The 21,045-nt window shown below is 36.7% G+C and overlaps 1 protein-coding gene across 4 annotated transcripts in view; it reads left to right on the plus strand.

The window, feature by feature from the left end:
• Positions 1–21,045, plus strand: part of LOC106886325 (uncharacterized oxidoreductase ZK1290.5-like) — a 52,104-nt gene that overhangs the window by 23,013 nt on the left and 8,046 nt on the right. For all 4 annotated transcript variants that reach the window (XM_014939122.1, XM_014939124.1, XM_014939123.1 and 1 more), the window contains exons 3-6: positions 944–1,045; positions 13,066–13,157; positions 18,335–18,517; positions 19,006–19,065. In XM_014939122.1, the coding sequence (XP_014794608.1) occupies positions 944–1,045; positions 13,066–13,157; positions 18,335–18,517; positions 19,006–19,065 (437 nt within the window). The remainder of the gene's footprint in view (positions 1–943; positions 1,046–13,065; positions 13,158–18,334; positions 18,518–19,005; positions 19,066–21,045) is intronic.

A 21,045-nucleotide genomic window follows, 5' to 3' on the forward strand; every position in this document is an offset into this window, starting at 1 on the left:
TCCTGTTTTGTGTCAGAGTAATGTACATGGCAAAGAGCAACACCTCTTTGGAATGCCTACAGCTACCTGTTTCATTTGCAGTTAGAATTTAAATAGAAATGTAATTGTTTTCAAAGTATCTCCTAAGTTTCTCCTTCAGAATGTCTTAGCAGCATCTACAAACTTAAAATGAGTTATAGATCCTATCATTTTTTAAATTTAGGTAATCTGGATAATTTCATCAGCACTAAATCTTGTGCTTGAAATTGTGCTGACGCTTTATAAATTTAGTAAAGCACAACTTTGTTCCCTTAATATAATATTTTTAAATGCTTTTAAAAAATCACAAATGCTGCCACAAAATTATAGCAAAAAAACAACTAACCAACCAAACAAACCAAAACCACCTGCATGAAAGAATGTAATGTAATTTTCAACAGAAATCTGTAAATCAAGGTATTCTTTAGAAAGGAAAAAAAAAAAGAGACCCACTGCTGAGGTTGTATAAAATATCTGTAGAACTGCCAACATACTTATCTTCAATAAACTTGAAGACTTGTAGCACTTCAGCAGTAGTCCAGTCTTAATTCCAGGACCAAAATCCCTTTGATTCAAGGGGGGCTTGTTAAGTGCTGAAAGTTTAAGTGCATATGTGACCATGAAATTCTGATTACAGTGACCTAAACCTGTATGCTACCTTTAGATGTTAATGAAATGTATGCTACCTTTAGATGTTAATGAAATGTTGTAGATTTCATTTATTAAAAGTAAATGGATGTATACAGTAATGATCATGGAGTAGTAATTGTAACTATTTTTATGATAATATGTTAGGGGACATTATGGAGGGAAAATGCTATTTCATGTGGTTTAAGATATATGTATCTCTCTCTCTCTCTCTCTCTATATATATATATGTATATAGGACACTTCAGTGAGTAGTCTGGTTCTATTTCTTTTTTAGATCTTTATTTAATACACTGGCCTGATGCACATGTTCCAGGTAAAAGCAATCGAGAAGTTCGAGCTGAAACCTGGAGAGCGATGGAGGAGCTCTATGAGAGAGGTAATATAATAATGAAAACCTATCTTGGCAGAAGGAATTATAGTGAATTTTGGGATTTGGAGAATTCATAGTGAGAGATGTTCAAAAACTTATTTGGAACTCGATGCTCATATTTCAGTGGGATTTTGGTGAGTTACATGAATCTCTTTGGAAATTGCAGCATTAGCATTTTGGTAAGTTAAATGAGGGAGCTCTGTGTTGCTTGTAAATAAAAAACTGCCAAATTCTGCCTGTGAGATTAATGATGGTGTGCTTGAGGAAATCTACAGATTACATTGGAATGTATATACCACTATAGAACAACTTTGTAGTACCCTTCTCTATTTTCAGTATAAATCATGCTAAGTGTTACTTCCTTTAGATTTTTTTTTTTTAAATTGTATGATGCCATTTTCCGATTTATCATATATTGTGGTACTTTGTAGATCCATTTGTGTTTTAGAAAGGGTCAACAAAACAAAATGAAGATGACAAACAAAATACTTAACTGCAGATTCTTGGATACTAACTTCCGGGGGAAAGAAAAAAAAACAAACAAGGGAGGGAGCTCTTCTCTCAAGTTCTGCCAACTGTCAATTTGATTTTGGATGCACTGCAAACTTCAGTTTACATTCATAGCAATAGGAAGAGAAGACTGCCTCAATCAAAATTTATCATGTAAATTTCAGAGGAGGGTTTTGGTCCTGAAGCATGGAGTATTATCAGAAATAGTGAAGATTCTGTTGTGCAGTTCTTGGACAACGTGGATCTCCCTGTTTACAGCATCAGAGAAGTTCCACAGACAGGGGAAGATTTACTGGATTGAGTAGTCCGTCTGCAAACCCAGAGTTACTGAAGTAGTGATTGTAGCCGGAGAGTTGTACAAAGGCAATTACAGCCTGTGTGCCACTATCAGATTTATCAGAGCAATAAATAAAGCTGTTCTCTTACACTTCAGCCCTTCAGTTACTTTTGGTCTTCCTCTGGAAACACAGAAGTAAACTATCTTTGATACATCTTTTGTTCTTGCTTTTTATATTAAGCACAAGGGAAGTTGCAAAAAGTGTTTTCTGCCATGAAAGGGATTGGAACATTTAGTTTTTAAAGAAACACTACACTGACCTAATGTTTCAAATCGTCAATCACTTTTAAGTCCAAAGATGGCTTATTTGACAAGGTACTTCATCTTTCCACAGAGAAGTTGTTTTTCTAATGAGTATTTAAGTTAGTGCATGTTATTTGTGCCTAGATATGCCATCCTAATTCACTGCAAACAGCTTGTATTTTCACCTTCTATTATTATTCCTATGCTATTAACTTTTTTTATGCTTTTGCATGTATGTTTGTGATCTTTCCTGTTTTACACAACTCTTTCTTTCTCTCTCTAATAGGAAAAACTGAGCTATTCAGTGGTCTTCCAGTAAGACACTAGAAATACCATTGCTGGCCTCATAGTCAGAGGAAAGATTACTTTTATTTTTTGCTCCTATCCGTGTTACCTCTTTAAAGACATCCCACATTATAATTATTTTTCTTGCAGTTGCATTTCTTCAACAGTTTTGTCAATTTGCATGTTGCTCCTCCTTCTGAATTTAAGCATTCTGTAGGCTCAGGATTCATTTAGCTGAGCTTAAGTTTTGCAGCTCTGCTTGTCTAAATTACCTCAGTTAGATCATCTACAGGGGAAGGAAAATTTATTAGACTGGTTGAATCAAGTGCCTTCAACATTAGCCTCCACATTCTTGCTTTATGGGATACAGACTTTGGATGTCCTGATCGTAACCATGTGTTACTGAAATGATACGCAAATGTTAGCCACTCTGGAGATGGAAATGCAGTGATTCCCGAAGAAAACATTAAATAATTTGTTTGCATGGTTAACCACTAGCCTTTCCACTGAAGATTAAACTCTTGCTGCATATCTTTGTGAGTTGCGATGTGTTATGTGAGCAACATGTTAGCTTTGGTATGAATTGAATATAGGATTTGGTCAAAATTCTTACTTGAGGAAGAAGAATAATCTTCATTTATTGGGGGAGTGGGGGAGGAATTGTAAGTTCTATACTAAACAGGCAAGTTCTTTGTCTTCTCAGAACTTGTTATTGGCTCAGGTAGTCATCGGTTCCTCTTTTCAATCCTGTTACTTTCTTTTTTGCTTTGTAGGAAATGGTTATTCTTGGGAAAAAAAATAGTAAAAACTAACAGCTTCACATTTAAGGATTGACCATCTACATGAATAATATGCTTCTGCAGTCAATTCCCAAAGGAAATATTGAAATTATATAACTTGCTAGTGGTTTTAGCAACTGTGTCCACACTGAAGAATTTCAGAAAGTGCACTGACAATAATGGCAGTTTTTTGTGGAAAAAATGGTTTTCTGTTATGGGACTGATAGTGCGTATCTATCTGCAAGAGACTTATGAGGTGGTTAAAATACCTCAATATTACCTAAGTCTTCGGTCTGGTTGAAGTTAATAAGATTTTCTTTAATCATTTCTCTGTATTCACAGAATGTTTGAGTGCAGATATTTGAAAATCTCATCAATCTCTTTTAACTTCAACTGAAATCCAGCTTAATATTCATTCTGCAAATTTCTACTTACCTGGGGCAAACAACATTTTAAAAGAATGCAAATTGTTAGTAGTCTTTATTGTTGTTATTATTGATTGCCCTAGGAGGAGGGTAAATAAGCTATTAGTACCCAAGACTTTAAAAATCTTTAATGCAGATTTTTTTTAAGATTGTGTTAAGTTTTAGATTGGTCACAATGATCACAAGTTGACACAAGAAAAATCGCAACTGCATCTACATTCATAGCTTGGAGATAATTTATTTTTGAGGTTGTGCCTACAAAGATAGATTCAACCAGGTTCATCTGAGAGCCAGCATATAGCGGCTGAGACACGGGGTTGCAGTAGCACAACTTGCCGGGCTTCTCTGCCTGAAGTATCTTCTCACCCAGCTAACTGAGGAGAGAGGGGTTGTGGGTCTGTGCCCCTGTCCAGGTCAGTATGTGCTAATTTGTAAAACTCTGCCCCCAGGTAATAAGCACTCTGTGTTACAGGTTAAAAAAAAAAAAAAAAAAAATCTAAATAATTTGTCAAAAATTTTTAAATAAATATTTTAGGGATCAGAAAACTTATATTAAAAAGTTAAACAAATTTCTTCAGATTATAGTGAGTCCAATTTTAGTAAACTCCCAAGTGCCTCTGGCTACAGAAGAAATAGCAGGTTTATTGTTATTTGAATGTAGCTTGTGCCAATGAAATTGGTGTGTAAACTGGTAGATGTGCATTCACTAAGATGTGTGGGCATCTTTAAGTTTACTGTTGCTTAGAATCTTTGACTGCTTAGTAGTGCTTCCTCTTTATGAAGGTTTGGAGTTGCGCTGTAACATCAGAATATTCTCAGAAATAGAAAATAATAGATTCAGCTGACGAGAGAGATCCTTTGCTATCACTGAAACATCCCCTTTGTGGCTTACCACTATACTGTTTTTGTATTTTGTCAAAAGGAATTTGAGGTTAACATTTTTCAAAAGAATCTCTTGTCCTAATACAATTTAAACTGGAAACACAAATAATTTAAAGCAAGAATCTTAACAGTATTTGTTAAAGATCTGGATACTCTCTCCAGTTGACTACTTACCATTCTGAAGTTTTGGGCTGCACTCCTCAAATCCAGTGGGCTCTCTATATTTGGAAACTAAATAGAATCTGGTTACTGCCCCAAGGCTGGGGTCTCAGGAACATGCTTGAGAGAAGGTTTCATATTTTAGCGTTCTTACCCTTGTGGTTGAATTCACTGTTCAACTGCTTAATGCAACTGAGCAGCTATCTCAAGATCTCCCTTCATGTTAAAAACAATTTCCCAGAATCCTGGGCATTTTTCTTGAGATTTTTCATTACGGAGACCATGGCAGATATGAGAGCATACCCAAAAACAATCGTAGGGATTCTGAAGCCACTGTTGCCCATTACTGTAACAGTATGACACAACACATTTATTATCTATGTTAAAATCACACACCCCAAGAGTTTTACCCACTTCAGGTGTTCTAATCCCTTTGGTTGTGTCTGGAACACGGCCCTGTGTCTTTCTGGTTTGCTTCAGAGTCTTTGGCTAAACATGGTTGTCTTTTATTTGCTCCTAGCTAAATCCTTCAATATGTGTCTTGGAGTCCATTAAAAGTCCTACCAGGATTTTTCCCTCTTTAAACTGGAATTTGTATATTTTTATCCTCTGTCTTTTCTTCCCTACAAACAAGGCAAGATTATACTTTTAGTTTGCTTTTTTAGTATTCCTTAGTTGTATAGCCAGAACCCAGTCATTAAATTTGCTGGTTTCCCTCAATATCTTTCCAGAGAAAAATACTTACGGTCTTGGTCAACAAAGGTAGCTACAAATTTACAGTATACAAATGTATAGCAATTGTATCATTCCAAAACATGAATTAACATGAAGATAAAGGCACTACCTGGACAAGTTCCTGTGCAACATGCTGTAGGTAGACCTGCTCCGGCGGGGGGATTGGACTAGATGATCTGCAGAGGTCCCTTCCAACCCCATATGATTCTATGATTCTACCTGCACTAAAAACTCACACTTAAAAATACTGGGTGATTTCTGATAGACCAAGCTGATAGCTCTTTATTCATAGCAGAAAAGATCTTATTGTTAAACTGATTGTCCTTTACTAGCTGAGGACAACCTTAAAGTTTCAAGAATTAGCTTCTTTAAATGCTGTATTGCCTAAGAATGTAGCATTTCTTTTTTTGTTTTTTCTTTTTCTTTCTTTTCTTCATTTTTGTTATTTTTTGTGACTTGTTAATCTGCTCCAGTTTGATCGGGGCCGTTTCACAGGAGTCGAGTGACTGAATAAGTGCATCTGTCTTAAGGTTGCAGTCAGAGTAAAGAAGTCTCTATCTGCACTGCAGTGCTGAGAGGCAGAGAATTCTGGACGTGCGTCTTTGTTCAACAGCCTGCATACGTGTTTTCCGTTAAAGAGTTATGGGATAAACTGAGGGAAAAGGGGAAAAAAGTATCTTCATTTTGGTCAGTGAGACATTTGTGTATAATAAATGGTTCTTTCTGTTGTAACAGCTGAAATCAACTAGGATTCTTGTAATATCAAGGCTATGGTTTGAATTTTTGTGGTCTCGTACGTTGTCATTTTGTGAAATGATCCTCTCCAGTACCTCAGGACAGAGGCCAGACTGCCTACAGAACCCATTCCAAGATACATACATTGAGTCAAATATTCCCTTGACAGCTGCAACATTCTTGTATAGGTATTTGTCTGCTGGCAGATAAAAGCAGTGTGGCAAGCAGCTTTGACATCATGAATAGTCATTATATATGCTCACTGGTAATTGGTCTGTTCCTAGCAAAATGACCCTTTCCATATGCACTGTGTGTGTCTTTAATGACCTTGATTTTGGCATTGTGGTTAGCCCATCATCTCGGCAAGCTTTTCATACACACATGCACATGATTACTTGTCCTTCCATCTAAAAATGCTGGGAAGAATGAGGGCCTGCAGCCAGCTTTTGCCTGGAGTTGGCAACAGTAGTAACGTGGTGGTTGTTCTGGGTACAGATCCTACTGGGACTCTGTGCCATTTTACTAAGACTAAAATTTTTTGCTTATCTTTGTAGTGTAAGCAGTACAGCTTATGCTTATGTGAAATACACTTGCATCAGAAATCCTTTAATGTGTTAACATATGATTTTGTTAAACAAATAGAGAAATGGTCTACAAAATAAATACAATTATTCCAGTAACATGTTAGCTTCATGTATGATTTGAAGAGAGTCCCCTAAAATAACAGAAATTGTTTAACCCAGTAACTGAAGCAATGTCAATGTGTTCTTGGAAAAAAGTTATGTTTTGCCTGATTCCAAGTGACAGAAGAAATCTAATCAACCTCAACAATATTCTTGTGCTTTTCATCTTTGGGCACAGACCAGTTCAGTCATCTTTTCTTCCTCCATTTTCTGTCAGTTCTTGAAAGTATGAGTGCGGGTTCAGTAAACCAAATACAGTTTTTGTGTAGGTGGTACAAATTTCTAGTACGTCCTTTCCTAGATAACATATTCTGCTTTTATTCTGCTGAAAAATTACTTTAAGTCTTTGCTTATATTGTCAAATGATGAACAGCTAACAATTCACAAACATTTTGTTACAGCTCCACAAAATGTTTGTCTCAAGAATGTTTATGTTGGTAGAAGTCACATGTGAATATACGTACGTAAGTTGCACTAAAGGTTTAATAACTAAAGTAACTAATTTTCCTAGCAACGCATCTTTTTCACATTGTCTTAGTATTCTCTCTGTACAGATGAAGATGTCTTATGGGCTTGTTATTATCAGAAACACAGTTCAAAAGTGTGTTTTCATGGGTTGAAGGTGGTTGCAGTTGGTGAGGATGTTGGTTGCACCACACCCTGTTGATCAGATAAGACGGCAATTAAAGGAGTATGCAAAAAAACCCCAGAAAGCTACACATTTGTTACGAATCATAAAGAAGACTTCATAATATGCAGTATCTTATTTAAGAAGAATAAATTGCTGTAGAATAAGTCATTTTGGTGCAGATGTAAAAGTGGGAACAAATCTAAACATGCACAAATGTCTATCCTTGTTTGTTGTGTTTTCTTCTTTTTTTTTTTTCTTCCCCCCACCCTCAATTTTAAGGACTTTGTGGGTAATCCTAAGTGTAAAAATAAGCCCTCAGACCTCATGATTTGTTGCAGTATATGGTTTGTGCTTTTTCTAGAAAAGGTGAGAAAACTCAGATAAATTTTTTTGCTTAGTTTACTTAAAGCAAATGTATACATTTGTGCACCCACACAGAAGCACCTGGAGGTCCCAGTGTGAACACAAGAACTCTTCAGAAGTAGACAGTGCTGAAAAATATTTCAAATGAAAGTCCTTGTCCAAAATAACTTTTTGTCTCCGTGAATAGTGTACAATCTTCTGTTAACAATGTGATTCTACATGCTTAAAACCGGTATAAGAGAAGGGAAAATCTGTAAGAGTACAAGGGAATTGATTCAGTTTTGAAAACAACCAAACAGCCTTTTTGGTGGATTTCTTTGATCTGGTTTGAGAAAAAAATATGTCAACATAAGTAAGATAGTGTTGCACTGAAGTAGTGAGAATGAGCAGCCAGGTCAAAGACACAGAATCTAAGCTAATATTATGGTAGTATTGCTGCATTATGCTATTTAATTAGCCATTTAACAGTTGTGTAAACTGAATGTTTATAATGAGTTTTCAGTCACAGAAGTTGTCAACTCATGTCTACTCGTGCTTCCTCTCCTGTTGTCCTCAGTTTATCATGGTTCACAGGTGATCTGTAGTAGGAGTACTGATCATGGAATTGTAGTAGCAGGAAGGTCATTTTAAGGCAGATAACCACCTATACTGTAGTAATGCGTAAGGTAAAAATAAATCCTTTGGGGGAGGAAGCATGATTTTTGTGTTTTCAATTTTGCCACACAGTCTTCCTGTGTGTCTTAGAACACTTAGTCTTTTGGCGTCTGTTTTTTTAGTCTCTGAAATGGGAGCAAGTGTTATTTCATAGATTTAGAACTTAATTCCTTATTGGTTCTATCTGAGAGACATGTGCTTTATTTATTAAGGTTTTGGCTTGCAATCTGCATGTGAGGCACACTCAGCCTACAGCTTTCATTTAGTAAGCTGTGCTGAAATCAAATCTTGTATCGTTTTTTTTGAGTAATGCCATTTACCCACAGAGAAGTGCATATCAGAGAGAATGTGGACCTTTCCAACCTGTGTAACCTCCTTTAATAAAGATACAGTTACTGCAGTTGACCTCTTGTGAAAAGTGGATCCATTTGTGTTTTTATTCTGTGGCATGAATAGAAGATATAACAGAATGGGCACTGTTCACTGGACGTGGGAATTCTCCCTTGTGGTGACTCATGTAGAGCAGCAGGGAGGGGGAGGAAAATGGGCTCCACAAACCCAGTATCCAGTGTTGTTATTTAAAAACTTTTTTGATCTGAACTTTGTACATTTAATAATCCAGAGGGTATTTAGAAGTTTGATAAAAGTCCATAGTAGTGCAAGAGAAAGATAAGGCTTACTATTGTACTAAAACAATGTTGTGGTGCCAAGACAGTATGTTTATGCTTTTTTGTTGCAAGACTAACAGTGCCCATCAAACTTTGTGTAATTTGGTATTATGCTAAGTAAAGGAAAAAAAATACCCAGTCATTCTCTAGGTTGCTATAAAAAATGCTTTAAGCTTAATGCACAACTGCATTGCAAACCAGTCCATTAGCAGGATGTATTGCTTCACAGCAGCTGGGAGTAATTCAGTGTGGTGAAATTACCAATGTGGTGGAGGCCGGGATGATTTCTTTTTGGTAGAATAGAAAAGATACTATTTTTTTTCCACTATAATCAACTATTATTTTGCCAATATGTTTTCTAATGTGTCTTGCAGAGTTTCATGATAGAAATTTTCATCCAGCTTTGAAAAACTATTCCACCATTGTGGTCAGTCAGTTTTTAGCATGTATGAAAGAACCATCACTGCCAAGTTTTCCTTCAAGCCTGTGAAGTCAGAGTTGCAAGGAGCAGGACAAAGCCTCTATAAGCTTTAGGAGCTAATAGGGAATTGCAAACTCTTTGTTTATTGCACCTGGCACTTTCTCAAAATCTGCTTTGTAGGGGTCAAAACCACTCATTTCATCAAGCAGATAAGGAGGATGCTTTCTCTCCCTGAGTCAAAGCTCTGTGATGTTGTAAATAAGGCAGTATAAATGTATATTTTAAAAAGTGCACTTTCTAGAGGGATTTCAGCTAGCACGTTGCAAACTTTTAGAAGACCTGAACTTCAGGACTAGTTAAACTGATGAAGTTAAAAAGTATAGACTTTAAAACCACCTGCTATCACAAGAGCTAAAACATGAATTATGCCTGAATTGCCTGAAAAGGGGTTTTTAAGCACACTAAACACATAATAAATTGAAAATAAATGCTTCCCAACCACCCTTTTCAAGAGCATTATGGTGGGTTTGAGACCCGTGGCACAAACTCTGGGGAACCTACCTCTGTCAGAGCTCCATTGGAGAGGAAACATAAGGAAATGTGCTCCCCCCATCCTCCCCCACCAACTTTTTTCAAGGCAATGACTCAGGATCCTTTTATGCAAGTTTCTCAATAAATATATTTTTTTAATTTCTACTGCTGATGTGATCATTTCATACATTGGTCTGTCAGATAAGGCCCAGGAGCTAACCAGACCTTCATTTTCTTGTCCATAATTTTCTGTTTCTTCATTCTTGGGAAATAATTCAGCAGATGTAAATGTAGAAATACTTCTGTATAATCTACTGCTTTAAGGCAGTCTTTCCCAGATTTGGACCATGCAGAAAAATTGTTTCATCAAGCAGATGGAAGCAGTGCTCTGGAGTAGAACCCATTGATTGTTCGTTAAAATTTAGGCTCTATTTTGCAGGAGACTCCGATGTTTTGAATTCATGTTTCCACCATGCATTGAAATAAGATTTTTAATACAGTCAGGCTGTGCGATTGTTTTTGTATTTATTGTATTTTGTATTATAATTTAATATAAAAGTCAAAACACTTTCCCTTTCATGTACTAGACTAAAACCAAAGCAATGAAGTTGAAACGAAGGGTTCTAACTTTACCAAAACCAAATATGTGGATTTAATGAAAATGAGATGTTTTAATTGCATTCCCTTAAAAAAAAAAAAAACAAAAAACAAAAGAACCCCAAGTGTTAAGAAAGTGTTGGTTTCACAAAAACATTGAAATTCTAATTATTGTTTCTCTGTTGTCTGAGAAAATCTTTACTTTCTTGGCAATTTTTAATTTACCATGCCATAATTTTGGTTTTAGTAGGAGCAATTCAGATGACTTTTAAGACAAAATGTAACTTACCTGAAATTTCTTCATGGGAAATCTAACAACTTACCAGTGAATGCAATGGGACTATGGAACAGACTTCAAAGTCTCCAGTGAAAAGTATGCTAGAAGCAAAACATCTTAAAAGTATACTGTAGGGGAAAAAAATAGAAACTTTCTGTGAAAGTGGACAAGTTTAATAAGCACTTTCATCTTTCATGTCTGTGATTGAGTTTTGGTTTATTTCAGCCTGAAATAAAAGCTTTATTCTTCAAGGGCAATAACAGCATGTTTTTTGTAACTCCTTCGCTTTCAACAATAGAGCATAATATTTGGTTCACCATTGTGTTAAAACTGCAAGTGTTTCTCTGACTTCTTTGTCATAATGATTTATTAGTGTTGACACTCCAGGGTTGTTTGTCAGTAGAACTCAAAAGCTCAGGTTTTGTTCCGTCTGGCAGATTACATACAAATTATGCAAATCGCTATAGTGCAGGTTATAACCTAATTACGTTATACATCTTGAACAATGATAATTTCTGTAAGGGAAAGCTGTCTAGCATTTTAGTCACTAATGTATTTTTTTCTCCTTTTTGTATTCTACAAAAGAAACCACATTAAAAAGTGATAGTATGCGTGCAGGTTTTGCTGCTGTGCATCTTATCTGCTTCTGCTGCTAAAATATGTGAAAGCAACATAGCAGTCAAATTGCCTATGTTTATATGGTTAGTGGCTTTTCTGATGCAAACCTGATTTTTTCAGACCTCGAGAATGTGGTGATTCTGACTGGACTGAGGGCAATTTCAGACACTTGCTGTCAAAGGAATGATTTCTGGACTGAAATCACCCAATGATGACTGCTTTTTTTTTTTTTTTTTTTTAATATATAATTTTTGGCTTAATTCCTTTGGTGTGACAGACCTACTGACTCGAGTGTCCTGTTCAGAGCAGAGCTGTATCAAAAGCACGCCAAAAGAAAACTTTCATCTTAATTCAGACATCCCCTTGCACGTGGGCACATTTTTTTTTTTTTTTTTTTTTTAATAGTATAACTTTTGGCTTAATTCCTTTGGGTTTTGCTATAGATATTTGTATGCATGTATATAGATAAGAACATGCATATACATTATATTAGCCAGCACAAACGCTTTATTAACAAGAGTGATTGGACTTACGTGTTTACGCACCTTTAGACAGACTTTCCTTCTGCAGAATTATGGATTGAAATGCAGATCAAGTCAATCAAGACAAAGGTTTCATACTGAAGAAATGAGTGATTCATAGTCCACAGAATCAGCAGGTGAAGGAGACCAGTACTAGCCTGACCACAGTTGGTCTCCCTATTAACTGTGTTTGGCACAGAATGAGGACCAACTGTCAACGATGAGTCAGGGTTGAGGTGTGGTGACAGGCCAGGATTGGGACTTGTGTTTTATCATATCTGAGGTTAGAAGGAAGACATCTGATTTCAGGACTGATAACCTTAAGTTACATGCATGTGGTATGTATTAAGTGTTTACTTGAAAAATAATCTTCATATCAAGTATATGCCATTTAACTTTATTTGCATGTCAACAGGAGCTGAGAAATCTAGCTACATTTTTTAACCACCTTGGTTCTTGTTAGGTACTGCTCACTTAAAGTTTTTATACCGAATTTTACGTAACATCTTGTAATGATCTAATAGAAATTTAAGCAGTGTTACATAGTTCATTTGAGCTGCGTGTTCTTGTGTTGCATTGCTCACACCTTATTAGTCTTCTGCAAATGTTCCACTTTTCTTTAGTTTGGCAAGCTGCTCAGAACACCATTTCCTTCTTTTCATTCTGATGGAGTCCAATTGTTCTTTGCTTATACTACATTAGCCTTTCCCAGAATTTAGCCTGGAGTTTTTATACACTGGGGAGTTTCCAGTGTGTTTAGATTATAAAATGATTTCCTAGTATGACTGTGACGGAACCATGCTTTCAGATAATACTGTCAAACTAGATTTTGGTGCTGTTTTTCTATGTTTCTTGCAGTATTTTGCTGTACAGAAATGATGCATACAATCATTTTGTCTCTTGAAAGTGCTATTTTTCAAGTCATTCTCCCGAATAGTTAGGATTGTCCCAAATTGTTCTGTTTCTTGTTAGGTTTGTGTAGATCAATTGGTGTAAGCAACTTTCTTATCAGTCATCTTGAGCAACTAAAGGAAGACTGTGTGATTACTCCACATGTTAATCAGGTGAGTGGATAAATATATTTCAAGTACCTGGGTTTGGGGTTTTGCTTTGGTTGTTTTGTTTAATAATGCCCTGTGCCTGAAAGGCTACACCCAAACTAGCTTTAGTCATACAATTTCTTCTCTTTCATTTCTGTGTACATCTTGAAAACCATTCAGGAAGATGATGTGAAGTTGGGGGGCGGGGAGGGTGGAAGTCCTTCCTCCTTTCTTTTTCCCAGTTTTTCCCAGGCTACTTGTTTATGGCTGGTCTTAAGACACAAACAAATGGTCTCTGTGCTAGTTTATGATGATAAAACAGTTCAGAAATAAAATTCAAGGAGCACTGAACATTTAGCATCTCCAGAGTGAATGGGGTTTCGGAGAGCTTGTGTTCAAATACTATATATAATTCCTTTAAGCAACACTGAAAGCCTCAGGTGATTACATATCCATGCAAGGGTGCTGTTTCCCTTGCTCCCGTCTTATTTCATATTCATATTTCAAGGTCACATTAAATTTAGTGAACTTCTCATTTAGGAAAGTGCTGCAAGAGCCCCGGCAAAATTTTTTTGCTGCCCTAGGCAAATAAAAACTGGCAACCTACATATCCGCAGACTTCCACGGCACAACTTTTCCCTTGTTGCAGTTTTCTGCCCGTAGCTGTGCTGAAAGTTCACGTTCCCATTCCTACAACCTCCTGCCAGTGAAACTGTGCTTATGCTGGCATGGAACTGGAATGGATGAAGTGCAGGCACATGCTTTTCCCCTCTGTACAGGTGGTGAGGATTTCTGGCAGCTGTTTGTGGTTTGATGTCATAAAGAGCCACTAAAAGGTTGCTCAGAACGTGACTGTCAGAACCTAACATCTCTGATTTTTGCTATCCACTAGACTAAAGGTTACTAAAGGGCAATAATGAGTAATGTTACATTAGCCTAAAACTATATAAAAGATTTAGGTTCAGTCATTGGATATAAACCATTGAAATATGTCTTAAGATGGGCAGGTTGATGACTGTTTAAGAATCAGTGAGTTTGCCAAGGTTCAGTTGTGTCTCCTTTTCAGAAATACACATCTTCCAAGTCTTACTGGAGTTTGGCATCAGTTATTACTGTCTGTTCAATGAGAATAGCCTTTCAGTGTGCTACTAAATCACTGCAAGGAAAAAAGATGTAATCTTGGATTTGTTTTGAAGTTTCCTCTTACCCACAATATCCAAATGTTACCAGTCTTACTGTGTTAATAGTGTTAATGGAGAAAAGTTGTTTCTTGATACTGTTTGAGGGCATCTCTTTTCCTGTGGCTGAAAAGGGAGACAGAAAGTTGAGACAGTAGTGCTGCTGGGGGTGGGATAGTGCCCATGCTGTATTCAGATCATAACTTCTTTAAGGTGATGCACTGCATTGTTCCAAATTAAAAAAAAAAACAACAAACAACAGTGAAATATCCATGCCACTGCAAACTGTTCCACTTCGAACAGTTTTGTTATAGCATTAATTTAACTTTTTAGAGTTACAGAAATCATATAAACCATGAAAAGAGTATTTATTCCGTTTCTTGCTTAATGTTGGAGAGTTGCGGAGTCTGATATTGAGATTACCTAAGCATTATCAGATGAGAAAAAAACTCCTAAATTTAAATTGGGGATGGAAGTGCTATATTGAATTCTTATTTCACTGTCCAGAACTTGTCATACAAAATATCTTTGCTGTATTTATGCATAAAATAGTGCACTCTTTCAATGAACTTATTTCTAAATACAAAACATTTGCAAACAATCATTGTATATAAAGTCTAAATATTTAACAAACAAGGAAAATCACTTCTCTCTTAGCTGTGTTAAATTTGCATAAAGAATGTAGGATGTTCTTACTATTCCAACAGTTCTTATGATATTAAAATTGAAAGTTATTTTTTCTGTGAAGATGAGGAAGTAGGAAGGCAGGAGAAAGGAGGTTCTTTATTAGACTTCTGTGGTCTTTGCAAACCAGATAGTAAGCAATGCTGCTTTCTGTTTTACAAACCAAGTTGTAAGTACTGCCTCTCTTCTGTGTTTCTGGAAAAAAACAGTATCATCATGGTTTTTAAAGAAGTAGGAAAAGCCTGTCTCTTCAAGAATATAGTACTGTTCAGGTATTTAGTAGTAAGTAAGCACCTTTTAAAATTACAATCTACTATGAAAAATACTTTTAAACACCATGTAAAATGATGATAAATATTTTAATTTTAGCATCATGTAGAATGAATCCTACAACATAAAAGTTACAAGCTTGTAATCCAGAGTTTGTAATTGACTTGGCAGTAGTAAGCTTGGGGTTTATGCTCAAGGAAGTCTTTGAAGTCTCTTTGAAGACTCTTATGCCTGTCACTCATTAGGGGAAAAAAATTACATTTTATAAGAATTTAATTAACATATATGTTTCATTTAAGAAAACGATACACTGAAACCAAACAAACTGTTTCTCTCTGAATTCCATGTAGGAACATTCATAAATATTTTTTCTATGTTTATAGAAGTGGAAATTACTGTGTAATGACCTTGGAGAGACTTAATGTTAGTATTTCCATTAATATTGAGCTCTGTTATGTAAATTTGTATGAGATAGAAATGTATTTTAGTATTTTGAGACATTAGGAAACAACCCCTTTGTACGTAAAGTTACCTGAACTATTTTTCTATACAGAAAATATTTCTAGGCTTGTATTTCAGTTTTATAAAGAGAAATAATTGTAAGATGGTGCATTCCCATTGAGAAACTGACTGAAGTCCAGATGCAGGGAAGGTTCACCAGGTGAAAACAACCTGCAGCAGGGTGGAAAGAGTAAGACTTTTGTATACTGTCATCTAAGGTATGACTTTCTAGGTCGGTGTATCAGGATTGTTATTAGGCTCAGCTTTTCCCCATTGCACTAAGACTGTTGTAAAAACCGGTGCTTACTTAGAGTTCCCCTGTGACTGACCAAGTAGCAGCTGTGAAGAGTTCTGTAATGTGAACTGCAAACTCTTTTATTAAACAAATGCCAGATTTTACACAAAAATCACTCAGGGTAGAGCGCCAGAAAAGATCAAGATCTTCCTCTACCACTATGTGACAGACAGTCCTCTCCTGAGAAAACTTTGGTGACTAAAATAGCAAGGGTGGGGCAAGCTAGGAAGCAAGAATTATTATTTTGAGGGGAAGCACATGCTGGCCACTCACCCTCTGCCTCTTCTAGCTCAGGATGCTAGCCCCTTGCATTCAGATGCTGCTACAACCTTCCAGAAAGTTTTCACAAGAAAAATAATTCCAAAAGTGCTTATTTTATTTTATGCATTTGATTATTTTAGCAATATATTTAAGAAGAAAGATGCTGCTACCAACACACAGCTGCATGTGCCAAAATTCAATTCACAAAATTTGGGAGTCTCTTGTTTCAGTGAAAGGCACAAAGTATATTTTTTCCAAGTGGGAAACAGTTGTTGCTGTGTGTTGCGCTTGTGGAGCAGGCAGGTGACATCTCAGCATGCTGTTCTTGCTTTAAATTTTTCCAGTGTAACCTGGAACTGTGCTGGCTAAAAATCTTATTAGACAGGCAGGTAGATTCTGCTTACAGTTATAGTATTAATAAATGCCATAGGGGTACTGCAGATTTGTCAGCATTTGATCCTAAATATGTCATTCCTTATTTAATATATTCTAGGCTGTGCTATTTGTTACACATAGTCTAAAGAATGTCTACTAAAATTGCTTATTACTACTGTAATAATTGAGCAATACATCCCCGTTGCTCTTTATTTTTTTCCCCTCATAGTTTTGTGTAAAAACAATGAGAATATTTTCTAGTCAGCTCAGGTGCAAACAAGTGAATAACTGTATGACCTAAACATCGGTCTTACACATAAAAACATGAAATACAAAGGCTACTCAAAGGTCAAGAAACATCAAAGGTTGAAGACATGGATGTGTCTGCTGATTGAACCTTGTTCCCGAGTCTACCCAGTAATTTAGATCACAGCAGCTTTAGGCTGACTCAGCCCAGCCTTCGAGGGGCACAGTTTTTTTTCTCAGCGCGCATTGAATGACTGCCAGCCTATTGTTCCCAACTATTGTTGTCTGAAAAGACAACATGTTCTAAAGATGAGAAACAGGAAATGTTCATTTGTCCTCTTCATGGCAGAAGAAATTTTCCAGATTCCACGTGTTGAGGTAATTGTTCAGAAGAGTATTTTTCTTCAAAATGCGCAAGAGTTAGATCACTGGAACAACATTGACGGCCAGTCACAAAAGTACATCACATGATTCTGTACTTTGTAAAAGAAAACACTACCCATTTGCATCTGATACAGAGGAAGGTATGCTTCTTACAATGTATAAAGTCTGAAATACTTATTTAAATAACATAATAAGGAATATTGCAGAGGTTCTCTTTTGGCTTTTGTTACATGCCAGAATACATGGCTCTTGTGAGATCCTTACTTTCCGGTAACTTCTGTTTCCTTTTGCTTCCAACAACTATGTCTTTGTAGCTTGTTGCTTTTCCTTTTTTAACTGGTTCTTGGCAATTTGTGATCTTCCTTCCTACAAAGGGTCCCCTTCACACTTCATTCCCCAGCGTGATTGCTTCCCTGCATAAGCGGTTGGTGACACCACACACAGAATACAGGATTTTCTAAGCAGAATCCATGCCAACAGAGTTTGCTTCCGAGGTCAGGCCCTCATCCTAAACAAAGTTCTGGTTGGTCTCCTGCAAACCCAGTCCCTGCCCAGTGCTCTCCCCTTGCCTGTGCAACTCAAAGATTATTAGTAAAGAAGCAGGAAAGGAAATAGAGAATGTAGGCTCAAATTAAATAAATGCCAATAAAAATTATCTGATGCTGACTTCCACTATGCATTTGCATATATTTCTCAAACAGTGCAGAACAAGATTGCAAGTCCAACTGCAGTTAGGGCAGGCTACTGCTCCAGGCACCTTACTTCTGGGGGAAGCATTAAATACACAGTAAAATGTCGTGCCAATTAGTGGCAAAATGCTTGTAAATTAATATTCTTAATATCCTTCACATGTCTTCTAAAACTGATAACTTACATTTGTCTCCCAGAAGCAGTGATTTCACTCATGTTGTATTTTTAAGAGAGAGGAAAAGATATTTTCACTTATTTTGATGTTTTCTACTAAATGTCCTCACAAGGCTTTTACTAAAAGTTTATTTCTTTTTAAGGTTGAGTACCACCCTTTCCAAAGACCTCAGGAGCTGGTGGATTATTGTAGGAGCAGAGATATTGTTTTTGAAGGCTACTGTCCTTTAGCCAAAGGTGAAGCACTCACTCATCCTAGTATCATTCAGCTGGCAAAGAAATATGGCAGAACTCCAGCACAGATTTGCATACGCTGGAGTATACAGGTAATGGAGGGTGGTAACGAAAATGTGTCTCCTCTTTCAGGAAAAAAATGCAAATAGTTTGGGTTTTGTGCATCAAACCAGAATTTATACAGAAAGTATTTTTGCCTTCAGTGTGTTGATACCATGTGAACTAACCATGCTGTACTAGAAATTTGGAATTTAGTAAACAAATCATGGCAGTATTTTAAATATGCAAATAATCTGATTGTGGAGAATAAAAAGAACCACTAATAAGAGATGTTTTCAAACTAAACAAGCAGTATGGGACACAATTTCTTATCTGTTACTCAACATGAAGTACTAAGCAGTGAAATAGTGTATTAAGTGGAAATAAACCGTATTTTCTGTGTTGGAATTTAATGCAGTGCATATAATTGCAATAAAATAGCATATAGAAATGTTGGTGTTGTCTGAAAATGAAATTAAAACCTCAGAAGACCTGAAGAAACTATGTAAATTTTAATGATGAGAAGCATTATGTTTTCCAGAATGGTATTGTCACTATTCCGAAGTCCACAAAAGCAGAAAGGATACAGGAAAACTGCAAGGTAAGATTTTGTTATGCACCGAAGTCTGACTAACATCCGTAGTACTGTTTTAATACTTTGGTTTGCCTGCCCGTTTTCTTACACTAGTTTTATATTGGGGCAACTCAGTTGAAATTGGCAAATTATAGTACCATAAAATTACTGCAATATAGTAGGAAAGCAATAATTCACAAATGTCAGAAATCAACTGGAGACTTAGTCACTGCTTGTAAAAAAAAATATCCATAAGAAGACCTTCCATAGTTGATTTTTATTAGTCATATTTTTATTTATTACTTGGCTGATTGTAGAACATCCTAACGTGGTTATGGTTAGGCCCTTTTTGTGCTAGGCACGTAGGACAAATGGAGGGAGTTTGTATGCTGTGCGTAACACCATATGAACGCTGCAAAACTTTTTGGGGGATATCCCAGATAGAGACCTTCTAAGGAAATCACAGTCCTGCCAGAGCTGACTCTTCCCCTACCTTCTTCCTCCTAACTCGACTTGCGGAGAAGTCCCAGCATGAAAGAGATGGGCAAAGATAAGTGGGGAACAAATGAGGAGAGGATTGGCAGCATGATTTCCCCACCCTTTTTTTTTTTTGTTTCCTTTTCATACCAAATGTTTTTAACTCATTACTTAATTTTTCCTCTCCATTTCTCTAATCTGAAAGTGTGCTTTCTTTGGAGGAGGGGAAGGAAAACCATAACAACCTTATTGTTACTTCCAAAAATATCATTGGGGTATCAACTGTTTGGCAAATCAGGAAGAAACTTTGCAAGATAGGAAACTTCTGTCTGCAAGTTAAATCAGAGTGTGTGTGTGTGAGCGCACGTGTGTGTGTAAATCAACATACATGTAATGAGGATTTCTCCTGGTGGCTGTGTCTGTTTATATAGCTCCTGCCTTGACTATTTATTCTGACGTGCACACTGCCTTCTGCGGTATAAGCACAGCTGTTTGTGGTGTACTGTATTGTGAACCAGATCAGAGAACAAAAACAGGTTAAAAGTCCTTCCTTATTCATTTTTATTTTATTTATTTTTCCAATGATATTTTAAATCCAGATTAATTCTGGCTTTTACAGAGTTTGCTCTGTGGCCCCACCAATTCATTTCACACAACTGAGGGAATGCATTGCAGCAAAACTTTACACTCGTAGGGCGGAGAGGAGGAGGGGAGAACTGGCACAGTTATCAGATGTTGTTTATCACATCTCTCTTCTTTTTCTTTCCCCCATGTCACTGTGTTGACCTGAGTCTCTACCACCTCTAGTCAATTGGTGAAAGCATGAACCTCGTTAAGCCCTCAGTATATAGTGTAATACATAGTATTTCAAGTTCTGTGACTGGTCCCTGGTTTAGGTTTAAAAAGCTTTTACCCTGAGATTTGAACTACAAAGGTCATTCCAACAGACAGTGATTGCTGGATAGTGCAGGATGGGAGGAGCTCATTTGGCAGCAGTTCAGACTCCACAGGATCTTTTTTATTGAGTATGGAGGAGCACTGACAAAGTCAACAGACCAGCTTAAAGCAGCTTCAGTTCTGAAGTGATGATGTCTGAATAAGACACCTACTAAGAAAACACTGACACCGTCATTCACGTTGCAGGTCTCACCACAGAAGTCGGTGGCTGTAAGAACCTATGCATGAAGCCAGGTGGTTGCTTTCAAGTTTGAGTTAGTGCTGAACCACTGTAGCACTGTATCTGTTTCTGTGTTAGCTGTTCCGTGAGTGTTTCATCTGCACATAGGAAAGATAGATAGTCTTTAGTTTGCTGGCTTTGTGAATGTCTTGATACCTTCTAATAATTCTCTTTGGCTAGAGTTCTGAGGAAAACAACTGTAACACTCTTGACTGAACACTGGGATATAAGTGAAATATTGAGCTCAGATTTCCAGAGGGATTGCAGTCAAGTTATTCATATACCTCTGGCAGTGAACATATAGAGAGCTGTCAAAAACAGCTTTGGTACTACCTTTGTCTTGGACCCTTGCC

The sequence above is a fragment of the Calidris pugnax genome, unplaced genomic scaffold (assembly GCF_001431845.1).
Source record: "Calidris pugnax isolate Ruff unplaced genomic scaffold, ASM143184v1 scaffold18, whole genome shotgun sequence".
Classification (NCBI taxonomy): domain Eukaryota; kingdom Metazoa; phylum Chordata; class Aves; order Charadriiformes; family Scolopacidae; genus Calidris; species Calidris pugnax.